General features: G+C 41.5%; 1 protein-coding gene across 1 annotated transcript in view; it reads right to left on the reverse strand.

Moving 5' to 3' along the window:
- The window catches only part of pth2ra (parathyroid hormone 2 receptor a), a 172,014-nt gene extending 156,158 nt beyond the window's left edge, over window positions 1–15,856 (reverse strand). Inside the window, exons 1-4 of the mRNA XM_063005758.1 lie at window positions 15,751–15,856; window positions 2,034–2,144; window positions 1,779–1,894; window positions 1,591–1,688 (exon numbers count right to left, since the gene is read on the reverse strand). Coding sequence (XP_062861828.1) covers window positions 1,591–1,688; window positions 1,779–1,894; window positions 2,034–2,144; window positions 15,751–15,856 — 431 coding nt within the window. The remainder of the gene's footprint in view (window positions 1–1,590; window positions 1,689–1,778; window positions 1,895–2,033; window positions 2,145–15,750) is intronic.
- Between the last annotated feature and the right edge of the window lie 1,524 nt (window positions 15,857–17,380).

Raw genomic sequence — 17,380 nt, forward strand, 5'->3', positions numbered from 1 at the left:
GCAACATTACAAAGTGGTAATGTAATGGTAAAGTGGTACTGTCCCAACTTTCTTTGGAATGTGTTGCAGGTCTGAAATGCAGGAATGTATGTTCATTAATAAATGAAATGAAGTTGACCAGACAAAACATGAAATATCTCAGGTTAATACTGTCTGCAATGAAATCAAAGTCAAAGTAAATGTAAGAAACTCTGTGTTTTATTATTATTTGCATTTTCCATGCTGTCCCAACTTTTTCTGATTTGGGGTTGTAGATACAAGGGTATCAACGACTTCTGCATATGCATATTAAGGTTTTAAAGATATTGGGCTCTATTTTTGTAACATAATTTTTTTTATTTCTTCATATTGTCAATTAGCGGTGGTGAGCTGGTGTGGTGTAATCCTGGGTGGGATCACAAATACAAAATGTTGATGATGTTATGTGAACCTAGCCATCAGGGGGTCATATGTCAGTGCATCCTTGGTGCCAGGATAAATAAAAGGGATGCATTAGGATGGGTATCCAGCATAGAACTGTGCTAAATCAAATATGTGGACAAATGATTCATGTCAGTGTGAAACTAAGCTAATCAACAACATGCATTTTTTCATGAACTTTATTCACATGTAGCAGGTCTGGCAACAATTCTGAAGCTACTATATAAACTGATCAGCCATAACATTAAAATCACCTCCTTGTTTCTGCACTCACTGTCCATTTTATCAGCTCCACTTACCATATAGAAGCACTTTGTAGTTCTACAATTACTGACTGTAGTCCATCTATTTCTCTATATACCTTTTTAGCCTGCTTTCACTCTGTTTTTCAATGGTCAGGAACCCCCACAGGACCACCACAGAGCAGGTATTATTAAGGTGGTGGATGATTCTCAGCACTGCAGTGACAATGACATGGTGGTGGTGTGTTAGTGTGTGTTGTGCTAGTATGAGTGGATCAGACACAGCAGCGCTGCTAGAGTTTTTAAATAATGTGTCCACTCACTGTCCACTCTATTAGACACTCCTACCTAGTTGGTCCACCTTGTAGATGTAAAGTCAGAGACGATCACTCATCTATTGCTGCTGGTTGAGTTGGTCATCTTCTAGACCTTCATCAGTGGTCACAGGACGCTGCCCATGGCGCTGTTGGCTGGATATTTCTCGTTGGTGGACTATTCTCAGTCCAGCAGTGACAGTGAGGTGTTTAAAAACTCTTATCCACTCATACCAGCACAACACACACTAACACACCACCACCATGTCAGTGTCACTGCAGTGCTGAGAATGATCCACCACCCAAATAATACCTACTCTGTGGTGGTCCTGGGAGAGTCCTAACCATTGAAGAACAGCATAAAAGAGGGCTGACAAAGCATGCAGAGAAACAGACGGACTACAGTCAGTAATTGTAGAACTACAAAATGCTCCTATATGGTAAGTGGAGCCGATAAAATGGACAGTGAGTGTAGAAACAAGGAGGTGGTTTTAATGTTATGGCTGATCGGTGTATGCTTTGTAAAGTAAAAAGCATCTTAAGCAATAACCTGTTACAAACACACACAAGCACACGTTCACACACAGTACCATATACATGATGCATAATAATACCTGAAATATCCAATGATGAGTATGGCCACCAGCAGAGAGCCAAAGGATACTGCATAACCCACAGTGTACATGACGTGAAGCCTCTCGAAAAAGACTTGCTGTAGATAAAATGCAGTTTTGTTTTATAGTTTATGTAAAACAGGAATATCTAGATGAAGAAAAATCATATTCGCCAGGATGTAGCTTACTCGTTCTCTGTTGGGGCCAGGAGATTTGATGCATTCTGTGTAGTTGGCCCACGTTTTGTTCAAGCCCTCTCCAAGAACCCAGGAACTATTGGAATCACATTTTCTGTAGGCATAGCCTGCAAATGTGAGAAACTAGATTTACTGTTTGAACACAAATAAATATGTGAATTTTATTCAGCCAGAGCTTTAATGTACAGAAAAAGTACAAACGTACAAAGTGTGGTTGCTTTTGGCAAGACTGAGCTGCATTAATACCTGCATGGTAAAAATCGTAGATATATCCGGGACACGAGACTTTAGTCAGACTTCCAGGGGAGCCTTTTGGCCAGCAGATCAGCCCGTCCCATTCAGAAGGACACACGTCTACTTTTACAAGGGAAATATAAAAAAAAAAAAAATATTAATTTACATAAATGATACTGAACAGCCACACATCATGAACTTTCTATAACTCCAAATCAGAAAAAGTTGGGACAGCATGGAAAATGCAAATGATAAAAAAACATAGTTTCTTACATTTACTTAGATTTTTTTACAACACATTCCAAAAAAAAAGTTGGGACAATAAAGCATTTACCACTTTGTAATGTTGACATTACTTTTCACCACACTTAAAAGACGTTTTGGCACCGAGGATACCAAGTGATTTAGTGTTTCAGGTTTTATTTTGTCCCATTCTTCCTGCAAACACGTCTTAAGATGTGCAACAGTACGGGGTCGTCGTTGTCGCATTTTCCGTTTTAAAATTCTCTATTGGGGACAGATCAGGACTGCAGGCAGGCCAGTCCAGTACCCGTACCCTCTTCTTCCACAGCCATGCCTTTGTAATGTGTGCAGCATGTGGTTTTGCATTGTCTTGTTAAAAAATGCATGGACATCTATGGAAAAGTTGACGTCTTGAAGGCAGCATATGTTGCTCTAAGATCTCAATGTACTTTTCTGCATTAATGCTGCCATCACAGAAGTGTAAATTACCTTTGCCAAGGGTACTGACACAGCCCCATACCATGACAGACCCTGGCTTTTGGACTTGTTGCTGATAACAGTCTGGATGGTTCTTTTGGTCTTTGGTCCGGAGCACACGGCGTCCATTTTTTTTTTCAGAAAAAGATCTGGAATGCTGATTCATCTGACCTCAATACACATGTTCACTGTGTGATGGTCCATCCTAGATGCCTCTAAGCCCAGAGAAGTCGATGCCACTTCTGGACATGGTTACATAAGGATTCTTTTTTGCACAGTAAAGTTTTAAGTGGAATTTGTGCATGTAACTCTGTATTGTAGTGCTTGACAAAGGTTTAGTCAAAGTAATCCCTCACCCATGTGGTTATATCAGCTATTGTTGAGTGGCGGTTCTTGATGCAGAGTCTGAGGGATCAAAGGTCACAGGCGTTCAGCTTAATCTTGTGCCCTTGTCCTTTACGCACTGAAATTCCTCTCGATTCCTTGAATCGTTTAATGATATTATGCACTGTCGAGGTAAAAATATGCAAATCCCTTCCAATCTTTCTCTGAGGTACATTGTTTTTAAACATTTTAATAATTTTCTCACACATTTGTTGACAAACTGGATCCTCTGATCATCTTTGCTCATCAAAGACTCAGCCTTTCCTGGATGCTGCTTTTGTACATCATTATTTAGTTTGTTCACCTCATTATTCACCCTAAATTGTCCCCACCCCAACTTTTTTGGAATGTGTTGCAGGCCTGAAATGCAGGAATGGAGGTATATTAACAAAGGAAATGAAGTTGAGCAGACTAAACATGAGATATCTTGGGTTCAAACTGTCTGCAATCAAATAAAAGTCAAAGTAAATGTAAGGAACACTGTATTTTTATTTTATTCGCATTTTTTATACTGTCCCATCTTTTTCTTATTTGGGGTTGTAATAACCAGTCAGTTTTTCCACCAATTTTTTTACATCAGCTAGTATGAAAAGTAGAGATGCATGAGTACCGATACTAGTATCGGGTATTAGCCCGATACCGCGCTCATTAACTCGTACTCGTACTCGCAAACGAGGCTCCGATACTAAACATCCGATACCTTGTGCCTAGTGCACGTTGCTGCGTTAACGCAGGGATTTTCAACCTGTGGGGCGCGAGTACTTGTCTGGGGGGCGCGAGTGCCTGACCATTACTGTTATAATGAATGTTGCGGTTGTAAATAAACACCAAATACTACAGAACATTTTGTGTGACTCGCTTACCTTATAAAGCTCAGGCTTAATTATACTGGTTATTACCACAGAGCGGGAGCCGACTCAGAGTCGTTTACGATTTACCGAGGTGAACCACGAATGTACAGGGGTTGGACAAAATAACTGAAACACCTGTCATTTTAGTGTGGTAGGTTTCATGGCTAAATTGGACCAGTCTGGTGGCCAATCTTCATTAATTGCACATTGCACCAGTAAGAGCAGAGTGTGAAGGTTTAATTAGCAGGGTAAGAGCACAGTTTTGCTCAAAATATTGCAATGCACACAACATTATGGGTGACATACCAGAGTTCAAAAGAGGACAAATTGTTGGTGCACGTCTTGCTGGCGCATCTGTGACCAAGACAGCAAGTCTTTGTGATGTATCAAGAGCCACGGTATCCAGGGTAATGTCAGCATACCACCAAGAAGGACAAACCACATCCAACAGGATTAACTGTGGACGCAAGAGGAAGCTGTCTGAAAGGGATGTTCGGGTGCTAACCGGAATTGTATCCAAAAAACATAAAAACACGGCTGCCCAAATCACGGCAGAATTAAATGTGCACCTCAACTCTCCTGTTTCCACCAGAACTGTCCGTCGGGAGCTCCACAGGGTCAATATACACGGCCGGGCTGCTATAGCCAAACCTTTGGTCACTCGTGCCAATGCCAAACGTCGGTTTCAATGGTGCAAGGAGCGCAAATCTTGGGCTGTGGACAATGTGAAACATGTATTGTTCTCTGATGAGTCCACCTTTACTGTTTTCCCCACATCCGGGAGAGTTACGGTGTGGAGAAGCCCCAAAGAAGCGTGAAGCATGGGGGTGGATCAGTGATGGTTTGGGCTGCCATATCATGGCATTCCCTTGGCCCAATACTTGTGCTAGATGGGCGTGTCACTGCCAAGGACTACCGAACCATTCTGGAGGACCATGTGCATCCAATGGCGGTGCCGTGTATCAGGATGACAATGCACCAATACACACAGCAAGACTGGTGAAAGATTGGTTTGATGAACATGAAAGTGAAGTTGAACATCTCCCATGGCCTGCACAGTCACCAGATCTAAATATTATTGAGCCACTTTGGGGTGTTTTGGAGAAGCGAGTCAGGAAACGTTTTCCTCCACCAGCATCACGTAGTGACCTGGCCACTATCCTGCAAGAAGAATAGCTTAAAATCCCTCTGACCACTGTGCAGGACTTGTATATGTCATTTCCAAGACGAATTGACGCTGTATTGGTCGCCAAAGGAGGCCCTACACCATACTAATAAATTATTGTGGTCTAAAACCAGGTGTTTCAGTTATTTTGTCCAACCCCTGTATGTGCTGATAGAATCGGCTCAGATGGGATCGAACTGTATTATCTTTTTAAAGTAAATATTTCAATCAGCAGAATCGCATCGCATGTATGATGTGCACAACGTTAATTACGTGCGTTTATTAATGAACGTTTACGTTAGCTTGTCAGAAGCTTTCTCAATGATGTCTGTTCCACTGCACTATTTTACACTAAAAACTACACTATTCCATAATGCTCCAGATTGCATCATTCTAAATAGGTATCGGTATCGGCGAGTGCAAAAATACATGTACTTGTACTCGTACTCGGTTGGGAAAAAATGGTATAGATGCATCCCTAATGAAAAGCATGCTACATCATAAAGTCTTATGCAAAAGTTTGGAATTCAAAACTCTGCCTTTTACTTTTAAAGCTTGCCATGGTCTGGCCCCAGCTTATATTCGAGGCTTTTACACCCTTACGTTCCCTCTTGCTCCTTAAAGTCCTCCGGTGGTAGGTTTCTCTTTACGCCTCTGACTAAACAGTCCTCAATGGGTGGCAGATCTTTCAGTACGGTTGCTCCTAAGCTCTGGAACTCTCTGCCTTAATACCTGTGAGATTGCTCTTCTATTTCTTCTTTTAAGTTTCTACTAAAGTATTTTCTTTTCAAACTGTATTTTTGTTCGTCCTCTCCTGTAAACCTTGTGAATATATAAATAAACCTTATTATTATTATTATCCTTAATCAAATTCAGACATAGAACAAATTTTTATATGGCATTATACTTCCAAAAAAAGAAAGTACACCCATGCTGGCCAAGGAGCCTTGCAGATTAGAACAACATTCCTCCAGCATGTGCAGCCCACAGCCACTTTGTCTTAATTTTTTTGCCATTTTTGTTTCAAAAGTGGCAAATGCAAAGAGCTTAACATAGCACTAAGCAGCCTGACATGCTATCTGTATTCCTTCATCTAGCATGAGGGTATTTTAGAAAAACCTTAGCCATTGAGATAGCAACAGTAAGGACATTATTTCAAATCTAAAACCCCAAATCAGAAAAAGGGACAGTATGGAAAATGCACATAAAAATGCAGTTTTTTTTTACTTTGATTTTCATACTGTGTAGTTGTAGTACAACCCCAAATAAAAAAAAGTTGGGACAGCATGGAAAATGCTAATAATAATAAGTTTTTTTACATTTACTTCGACTTTATTTGATTGCAGACAGGATGAACCTGAGACATTTCATGTTTTGTCTGCTCAACTTAATTTCATTTATTAATAAACATCCATTCCTGGATTTCAGGCCTGCAACACATTCCAAAAAAAGTTGGGACAATAAAGCATTTACTACTTTGTAATGCTGCCATTCCTTTTCACCACACTTAAAAGACGTTTTGGCACCGAGGATACCAAGTGATTTAGTGTTTCTTTTATTTTGTCCCATTCTTCCTGCAAACACGTCTTAAGATGTACAACAGTACAGGGTTGTCGTTGTCGCATCTTTCATTTAAAAATTCTCCACACGTTCTCTATTGGAGACAGGTCAGGACTGCAGGCAGGCCAGTCCAGTTCCCGTACCCTCTTCTTCTGCAGCCATGCCTTTGTAATGTGTGCAGCATGTGCTTTTGTATTGTCTTGAAGGCAGCATACGTTGCTTTAAGATCTCAATGTACTTTTCTGCATTAATGCTGCCATCACAGAAGAGTAAATTATCTTTGCCAGAGGCACTGACACAGCCCCATACCATGACAGACCCTGGCTTTGGGACTTGTTGCTGATAAGACCCAGCAGACCTTTGTCTTTGGTCCGGAGCACACAATGTCCATCCGATGTTTTCCAAAAAAGACCTGGAATGCTGATTCATCTGACCACAATACATGTTTCCACTATGTGATGATCCATCCTAGATGCCTCCAAGCCCAGAGAAGTCGTAGCCACTTCTAGACATGGTTAACATAAGGCTTCTTTTTTTGCACAGTAAGGTTTTAAGTGGCATTTGTGCATGTTACTCTGTATTGTAGTGTATTGTAGTATTCTAGTTTGAGGGTAGTTTGTGAAAGTCAGTATCAGTACATGATTGATTTAATTATTGACTACAAGAAGTAAAGCCTAAGCCAAGCATCAATAGCAATAGCAGTGTAAAATATAACGTAAGTCTATGGGTATTTGCTTATTTTTTACACAAATACAGTATATCAAGAGTGTGTAGTAGTTGGCATGGACTCCACTAGACCCCTGCAGGTGTGTTGTGATATCTGGCACCAAGATGTTAGCAGCAGATCCTTAAACTCCTGTAAGTTGCGAGGTGGGGCCTCCATGGATCGGATATGTTCGTCCAGCACATCCCACAGACGCTCGATTGGATTGTGATCTGGGGAATTTGAAGGCCGAGTCAACACCTCAAACTCATTGTTGTGCTCCTCAAACCATTCCTGAATCATTTTTGCTTTGTGGCAGGGCGCATCATCTTGCTTTAAGAGGCCACAGCCATCAGGGAATACTGTTTCCATGAAAGGGTGTACATGGTCTGCAACAATGCTTATGTAGGTGGTACGTGTCAAAGTAACATCCACATGGAGGCAGGACCCAAGGTTTCCCAGCACAACATTGCCCAAAGCATCACACTGCCTCCACAGACTTGCCCTCTTCCCATAGTGCATCCTGGTGCCATGTGTTCCCCAGTTAAATGCCGCACACGCACCCGGCCATCCATGTGTAAAAGAAAATGTGATTCATCAGACCAGGCCACCTTCTTCCATTGCTCTGTGGTCCAGTTTCGACGTGCCCATTGTTGGCACTTTCGGTGGTGGACAGGGGTCAGCATGGGCACCCTGACTGGTCTGCAGCTATGCAGCCCCATACGCAATAAACTGTGATGCACTGTGTATTCTGACACCTTTCTATCAGAACCAGCATTAACTTCTTCAGCAATCTGAGCTACAGTAGCTCGTCTGTTGTATCGGACCACACGGACCAGCCTTCACTCCCCATGTGCTTCATTGAGCCTTGACCGCCCATGACCCTGTTGCCGGTCTACCACTGTTCCTCCTTGGACCACTTTTGATAGATACTGACCACTGCAGACTGCACATGCTCAACCAAAAATTTGTAGATTATGTAGATGTGATGTCATTTGTTTTTGAAATTATGGTATTATGGGCTTCCACCTTTGACACTTTGTTGATATTTTCCTTCGGCCTTTGTTGCAAAGACCTTAATAAAGGAGTCCCAAATTAATTAATTAATTCATAATTCATTGGGAGAAAGGCAGGTAACACCCCAGACAGGTCACCATGCCATCACATAGACACACACACACATTTACACACTTAGGGCAATTTTCTTGTAGCTCCAATTGGGATGACTGCATGTCTTTGAACAGAAAGGCCCTTTGCTGCCCAACCAGGAAATCAAACAAGCGCCTTCTTGCTGTGAGGCGACAGTGCTACCCACTGTGCCCCCATGCGGTCCCAAATGACAGATGGATCATTTATAAGTTGGAATGGTATGAACTGCACAATAGGTACTACTGTATGTAGCTGTACTTACAGCTTTTCCATTTAGGGCATGATGACTTAGCAGGGCACAGAGAGTTCTCATTAAGCAGTCTCATTTAAATGCGTCTTAGAACACTTTCAGGACTATTTTACTATTTTTGCTTCTTAGAATATTTCACGCAACATTTACACAAATGTCACTTCCTGACATTTAAACATAGACGAGGACTTCTGACTCCTCTGCAAAATACATTCTTGTATAAAAATCACTACAGCTAAAAACTACACACGGCATGGCAACTCAGATCCTCCAGTCTGAAAGCATCAATCTAGCAAAAGGAACTTTTTGCTGCAATCAGCAAATCATTTCCACCGCCTCCTAGTAAGGATAAGGATAATCCAGAGCAGATGGAATGCCATTATTTTTATTATATACATATACACAATTACATTTACAGCATTTAGCGAACACTTTTATCCAAAGAAACATTTGTGACTGAATACAATGCAAGCAATTGAGGCTTGCACAAGGGCCCACCCGTGGCAACAGTGGTCAAGCTTGAACCTGCAACCTTTTGATCACTAGACCAGTACCTTAACCCGTAGCTACTGCTGCCCCACTACATCTGTAAAGTAAAATGAAATTTGTTATACAGTGTATCACAAAAGTGAGTACACCCCTCACATTTCTGCAAATATTTTATTATATCTTTTCATGGGACAACACTATAGAACTAAAACTTGGATATAACTTAGAGTAGTCAGTGTACAACTTGTATAGCAGTGTAGATTTACTGTCTTCTGAAAATAACTCAACACACAGCCATTAATGTCTAAATGGCTGGCAACATAAGTGAGTACACCCCACAGTGAACATGTCCAAATTGTGCCCAAATGTGTCAATATTTTGTGTGACCACCATTATTATCCAGCACTGCCTTAACCCTCCTGGGCATGGAATTCACCAGAGCTGCACAGGTTGCTACTGGAATCCTCTTCCACTCCTCCATGATGACATCACGGAGCTGGTGGATGTTAGACACCTTGAACTCCTCCACCTTCCACTTGAGGATGCGCCACAGGTGCTCAATTTGGTTTAGTCCATCACCTTTACCTTCAGCTTCCTCAGCAAGGCAGTTGTCATCTTGGAGGTTGTGTTTGGGGTCGTTATCCTGTTGGAAAACTGCCATGAGGCCCAGTTTTCGAAGTGAGGGGATCATGCTCTGTTTCAGAATGTCACAGTACATGTTGGAATTCATGATTCCCTCAATGAACTGCAGCTCCCCAGTGCCAGCAACACTCATGCAGCCCAAGACCATGATGCTACCACCACCATGCTTGACTGTAGGCAAGATACAGTTGTCTTGGTACTTCTCACCAGGGCGCCGCCACACATGCTGGACACCATCTGAGCCAAACAAGTTTATCTTGGTCTCGTCAGACCACAGGGCATTCCAGTAATCCATGTTCTTGGACTGCTTGTCTTCAGCAAACTGTTTGCGGGCTTTCTTGTGCGTCAGCTTCCTTCTGGGATGACGACCATGCAGACCGAGTTGATGCAGTGTGCGGCGTATGATCTGAGCACTGACAGGCTGACCTCCCACGTCTTCAACCTCTGCAGCAATGCTGGCAGCACTCATGTGTCTATTTTTTAAAGCCAACCTCTGGATATGACGCCGAACACGTGGACTCAACTTCTTTGGTCGACCCTGGCGAAGCCTGTTCCGAGTGGAACCTGTCCTGGAAAACCGCTGTATGACCTTGGCCACCATGCTGTAGCTCAGTTTCAGGGTGTTAGCAATCTTCTTATAGCCCAGGCCATCTTTGTGGAGAGCAACAATTCTATTTCTCACATCCTCAGAGAGTTCTTTGCCATGAGGTGCCATGTTGAATATCCAGTGGCCAGTATGAGAGAATTGTACCCAAAACACCAAATTTAACAGCCCTGCTCCCCAATTACACCTGGGACCTTGACACATGACACCAGGGAGGGACAACGACACATTTGGGCACAATTTGGACATGTTCACTGTGGGGTGTACTCACTTATGTTGCCAGCTATTTAGACATTAATGGCTGTGTGTTGAGTTATTTTCAGAAGACAGTAAATCTATACTGCTATACAAGCTGTACACTGACTACTCTAAATTATATCCAAGTTTCATGTCTATAGTGTTGTCCCATGAAAAGACATAATGAAATATTTGCAGAAATGTGAGGGGTGTACTCACTTTTGTGATACACTGTATGCATATCCCAGCTTTTTTGGAAGCTGGTGTCTAAACCCACAGCCGCAGCCATTGTACAACACCTCTGAAGCCGAGAGGGGAAGAGCTTAGCTCAATGGCCCAACGGTGACTGCATGGCAGAGCTGGGATTTAAACCCACAACCTTCTTGTTGGTAATCTACAGCTCTACACTGGCTACCACTGTCCGATACATAAACATCTAACAGTGGCTAAGGCTTATTACTAGAATATTTGCATTCTGATTGGTCATATTGTAACAGCATGGCTTTGATGTATACAACTGTCTGCAAAGTAAATCCATTTTTATTTCTTTTAATTACCAAAACATAAAGCAATCGTTAAAACGTCATTGATGTCGGCATATTGTTTACATCCCTCCTGCCAGCCATGTTACGGAAATGCCCCCATGAAACCTTCACTTCTGCATAGTCTTTATCTACAACCCCAAATAAGAAAAAGTTGGGACAGTATGGAAAATGCAAATAAAATAAAAATGCAGTGTTCCTTACATTTACTTTGACTTTTATTTGATTGCAGACAGTTTGAACCCAATATTTTTCATGTTTTGTCTGCTCAACTTCAGTTCATTTGTTAATAAACCTCCATTCCTGCATTTCAGGCCTGCAGCACATTCCAAAAAAAGTTGGGACTGGGGCAATTTAGGGCTACTAATGAAGTGAAAAAACTAAATAATGATGTGATTCCAAACAGATGATGTCAACAGGTGATTCTTATCATGGTTTGGTACAAAAGCAGCATTCAGGAAAAGGCTTTAATTAGCAAAGATGATCAGAGGATCTCCATTTTGTCAACAAATGTGTAAGAAAATTATTGAAATTTACCTCAAAGAAAGATTGGAAGGGATTTGCATATTTCTTCCTCTACAGTGCATAATATCATTAAACGATTCAAGGAATCTGGAGGAATTTCAGTGCGTCAAAGCCAAGGGCGCAAGCTTAAGCTAAACGCCTGTGATCTTTGATCCCTCAGACAGCACTGCATCAAGAATTGCCACTCAACAATAGCTGATATAACCACATGGGTGAGGGATTACTTTGGCAAACCTTTGTCAAGCACTACAATACAGAGTTACATGCACAAATGCCACATAAAACTTTACTGTGCAAAAAAGAAGCCTTATGTTAACCATGTCCAGAAGCGGTGTTGACTTCTCTGGGCTCAGAGACATCTAGGATGGACCATAACACAGTGGAAACATGTATTGTGGTCAGATTAATCAACATTCCAGGTTTTTTATTTTTTTGGGGGGAAAAAAGGACGCTGTCAGCAACAGGTCCAAAAGCCAGGACTGTCAGGGTATGGGGCTGTGTCAGTGCCCTTGGCAAAGGTAATTTACACTTCTGTGATGGCAACATTAATGCAGAAAAATACATTGAGATCATGAAATGAAGTTGACCAGACAAAACATGAAATATCTTAGGTTTATACTGTCTGCAATGAAATGAAAGTCAAAGTAAATGTATGGAACACTGCATTTTTATTTTGTTTGCATTTTCCATACTGTCTCAACTTTCTCTGATTTGGGGTTGTATTATTAAATTAAGGCATGACCGATTTCCTTAAAAAAATCTGTTGTCATAGTTATATAACTTATAACCATCAAGGACTTGCTAAACACTTAATGTAGTCCAGTGATGAAAGGTTAAGATATAATTACAAGCAAATTAAAGCAAATGTTTTTTTTATTATTTGAATCCACTTTTAGCTCATAAAAGACCTCTAAGAATGAGCAATGAATCCTTAAGGGCTCTAATCATCCTGCTACATGCAGCACGGATAGTGGCATAACATCAAAATGGGGATATCAAAGGAACTGTTTCCAATATGACTACAAATGCAGTTTATGAAGGGCTGTTTTAACAAGGCGTTATTGATAGGATTATAAGCCTGGCAGGAAATCTGTTATTAGAAAAATAGTCAATTCAGGTGTTCTTCTAGATCTGATTTGAGTGAATGTCAGTGAAATGCCAGCTGATAAATTTGCTGAAGGAGAATAATGATCTGTCGTTGATGGATTTGTTGGGTCTATGAAACCCTCATTAATTAAGCTTGTAATGGACATGAATATTTGACTATCTGAGTGCTAGGAAAGTGTTCTGAATGATCTAACACACGCTGCCATCAGAACATCTTTTCCTGGAAAGTCCATCATTATTTCAGCAGAACATTCCAGGCCTTATTCTGTACACACTACAACCATAGACACAGAATGCATGTGCTCAAATGGCCTGCCTGCATTCCAGATCTGTCTCCTGTTGGAAAAATGTATGGTGCAGCATGAAGAGGAGAATCAGACGATGGCAACCACGGTGTACTGAGTGTTGAGCAGCTAAAGTCGTGTACCAAGCAAAAATGGAAAAGATTCCACTTGCTAGACTGAAGCAATTAGTTCCCTAGGCTTCCAAACCATTAGCTTGATCAGTAAAATAATGGAAAACTTTTCTCTATCAGTCAAATTATGATTCAAGATAAATAACAAATCAGATTATTTTTTAAATTGCAACTTACAGAACATCTCAACATTCCTGAAAAAGGGTTTTGAGGTTCATAAAGAAATAAAAAAACAGCAGTGAGTTGCTTTTAATCCACTTTTTAAGTGGACAAACATGTATCGCATGCACCAAGCCATGCACTCAAAGGACTGTGAGTGAATGTTTTATTAATAAACATGAGGCTGGAAAGATTTATTTAGATTTAAATGTAAGAAGAAACCAGCTGCATGCTGATGTTATGTGTGCTTATGTAACACTCACTCACTGACTTTTCTTAACCGCTTATCCAATCAGGGTCGCGGGGGTGCTGGAGCCTATCCCAGCTTTTCAATGGGTGCAAGGCACACAATAACACCCTGGACGGGGCGCCAATCCATTGCAGGGCAGACACTCATACACACACCCATTCACCTATAGGGTAATTCAGTGTCTAAAATTAAGCTGACTGCATGTTTTTGGATTCTGGGAAGAAACTGGAGCTCCCGGAGGAAACACGGGGAGAACATGCAAACTCCACACAGAAAGGACCCAGATCGCCCCGCCTGGGGATCGAACCCAGGACCTTCTTCCTGGAAGGTGACCCACCGAGCCACCGTGCCGCCCTGTTTATGTAACAGCTAATGAAATTAAAAAAAACTTTAATTTTCCAAGAATTATTAATTTTATTTATAGAAATAAAATGTCTTTAACCAAACTGATACAAACTCTGGATTTGAATCATTATTTAATAATTATTTAGCAGGGTTTTCAGCAGATTTGTATTCTTGGACGGTTGTTTACTTAAACTAGAGTAAGGTAATGTTCACTATGGAAGCACTTCTGTAAGTCGCTCTGGATAAGAATGTCTGCTAAATGCCAAAAATGTAAATGTAAAATTATTTATTTTAAAAAGGTTGAGGGCTGACAGATTGTAGTTATTAATTTTAATTTCACTGTTGTATTACTACTATTGTATTAGATAATTGTCTGATGTATGTCAGATAGATGTACATAAACAGACAAGGCAACTAGCCATTCAGACTATTGAATGTTGATTGTTGAATTAAGCATGCCTGTTTTTTTTTTTTTATTACAGTGATACCTTGAAACTCAGTCAATTGGTTCTGGGAGTGGCATTGAGTTTAAGAGGCATTGAGTTTCAAGGGTTTTTTTTCCATAAGGATGTATGGGAAACCTGTTAATGCATTCCATGGTCCCAAGGACTTACATATATTTTCGGCTAATGTAAAACAATGGGGTTGTTTTTGACACTTATACGCTGAAAATACCACAAATATATAAAAAAAAAACACTGAAATAAAAAGCTGATTCTTACAATTTCTCAGAACCCTGAGCTATAACACAAGTTTAAAAGTGAAACAGAAAGAAAATACAGCTAAACACAGATACATGTGGACGCTTTCAGAGTAAATCTGTTGGTTATTCCACACAAAAGCAGTTTCGTCTCATATGCACACTTTGATGACGTATTACAGCACCTCTCAAACCGAGCGCTAAACAAAGCGACTGTTCATTGTTAATTTAAAATTTAATTTTATTTGCTTTACTGCAAATCAAGTCGAGTGAAGACTGCTCATGTTTTAAACCCTATTTGAGCAGACATCCTACAGTAAAAGTACAGATAATAAGTAATGTGTGCTTGGTTTGCACAGCAGTTAATTACCGCTTGCCTACTGCTACTGGATCCAGGGTTCAAATCCCCAGCAGTGCTATTGGACGGTTGGGGGTTGGGTTTCAGCATTTGGCAGACGTTTTTATCCAAAGCGACTTACAATTTAGACAGTATACATCACAAGCAATTGAGGGTTAAGGGCCTTGCTCACGGGCCCAATAGTGGCAAGCTGGCAGATGTGTTGCTTAAACCAGCAGACCTACCGCTGCCCTATACCTAAAGTATTGGCTAAATATGGTGGTATGAGGGGGTTGATGGATGTTACTGCATTGCGCCCAATGATCCCGGGGAAACTGGACCCACCACAACCCTGAAACATCAGAACTTATTCATTACAAGGGGTGTCCACAGTGTATATAGTATGTAGTATTTGTGTCGACCAGGTATGCACCCAGCTCAAGGTCTACAAGTGTACAAGGTCTTTCTGTAAATCACTGTCTAAACTCTGTATGTGTGAAAAGAGTTTGAGGCAGTATTGTATCAACTCTCCAGGTACAGGATTCTAAATAATAGCAAGCCAAAAAATGTAATCTGTCAAGGTCATTTCTCCTACCTGTAAGGTCATGTGTAGACACAGCGAGGAGGCACTGCAGTTTGGCATCCAGCAGCATCTGTACCTGCTCCTCAGCTGTGATCTCCCCATCTGGACCTGCCTGCATAAATGCAACAACAACTTCTCAATCAATCTCCTCATAGTTCAAAAAGAGTTCATCAGTATGTCCCTATCACATTCTGTTACATCCAGATCCTTCAGGAGTCCCGGAGAAAGCCGAGGGCTCTACAGAAACATCACCTAGATGCAGGAAGTTATGTTTACTTATCCGACCATGAGCAGGAAAATCCAAGATGTGTGTTGCCATAGCTACCAAAATGGTAATAGTTGATACCAGATGCGGAACCTGTTCATGCATGCCCAACAAGTAGATGTGTGGTTGTAGACTAAATATCTGTTCTTGCCATGTCCAGCTCCACAGAGAATAATAGATGCATAACTTGGCCTATCACTCTGATCCTATCACTTTTAAGTTCAAGTTTCATGTTTATTTTTACAATTTGTACATTGAAATGTGTGTTGGGAGGCTTAGGAACTCAAATATACAAACATAAGAGAAAAGAAGAGAATAAAGAGGATAAAATGAATATATATACACTGACCAGGCATAACGTTACAACCACCTTTCTAATACTGTGTTGGTCTCCCTTTTGCTGCCAAAACAGCCCTGACACGTCGAGACATGGACTCCCATAGACCCCTGAAGGTGTGCTGTGGTGTCTCCTGTAAGTGGCTGTAGGTGGGGCCTCCATAGATCGGACTTGTTTGTCCCACACATCCCACAGATGCTCGATTGGATTGAGATCTGGGGACTTTGGAGGCCAAGTCAACACCTCAAACTTGTTGTAATGCTCCTCAAACTATTCCTGAACCATTTTTGCTTTGTGGCAGGGTGCATTATCGTGCTGAAAGAGGCCACAGCCATCAGGGAATACCATTTCCATGAAAGGGTGTACATGGTCTGCAACAATGCTTAGGTAGGTGGTACGTGTCAAAGTCACATCCAAATGGATGGCAGGACCCAAGGTTTTCCAGAAGAACGTTGCCCAAAGCATCACACTGCCTCTGCCTGCTTGCCTTCTTCCCATAGTGTATGCTTGTGCCATGTGTTCCCCAGGTAAGTGACGCACACGCACCCGGCCATCCATATGATGTAAAAGAAAACATGATTCATCAGACCAGGCCACCTTCTTTCATTGGTCCAGTTCTGATGCTCGGATGCCCATTGTTGGAGCTTTCGGCGGTGGACAGGAGTCAGCATGGGCACCCTGACTGGTCTGCAACTATGCAGCGCCATATGCAAAAACTGTGATGCACTGTGTATTCTGACACCTTTCTATCAGAACCAACATTAACTTCTTCAGCAATTTGAGCTACAGTAGCTCGTCTGTTGGATCGGACCACACGGGCCAGCCTTCATTCCCCACGAATGCCCATGACCCTGTCGCAGATTTACCACTGTTCCCTCCTTGGACCACTTTTGATAGATACTGACCACTGCAGACCGGGAACACCCCACAAGAGCTGCAGTTTTGGAGATGCTCTGACCCTAGCCATTACAATGTGGACCTTGGGTGTGTTCGAAAAGCTAGTGTGCTGTCTACATAGGCAGCATTTTACGTCATTCTGT

The sequence above is a fragment of the Trichomycterus rosablanca genome, chromosome 12 (genome assembly GCF_030014385.1).
Source record: "Trichomycterus rosablanca isolate fTriRos1 chromosome 12, fTriRos1.hap1, whole genome shotgun sequence".
In the NCBI taxonomy this organism is placed as follows: Eukaryota; Metazoa; Chordata; class Actinopteri; order Siluriformes; family Trichomycteridae; genus Trichomycterus; species Trichomycterus rosablanca.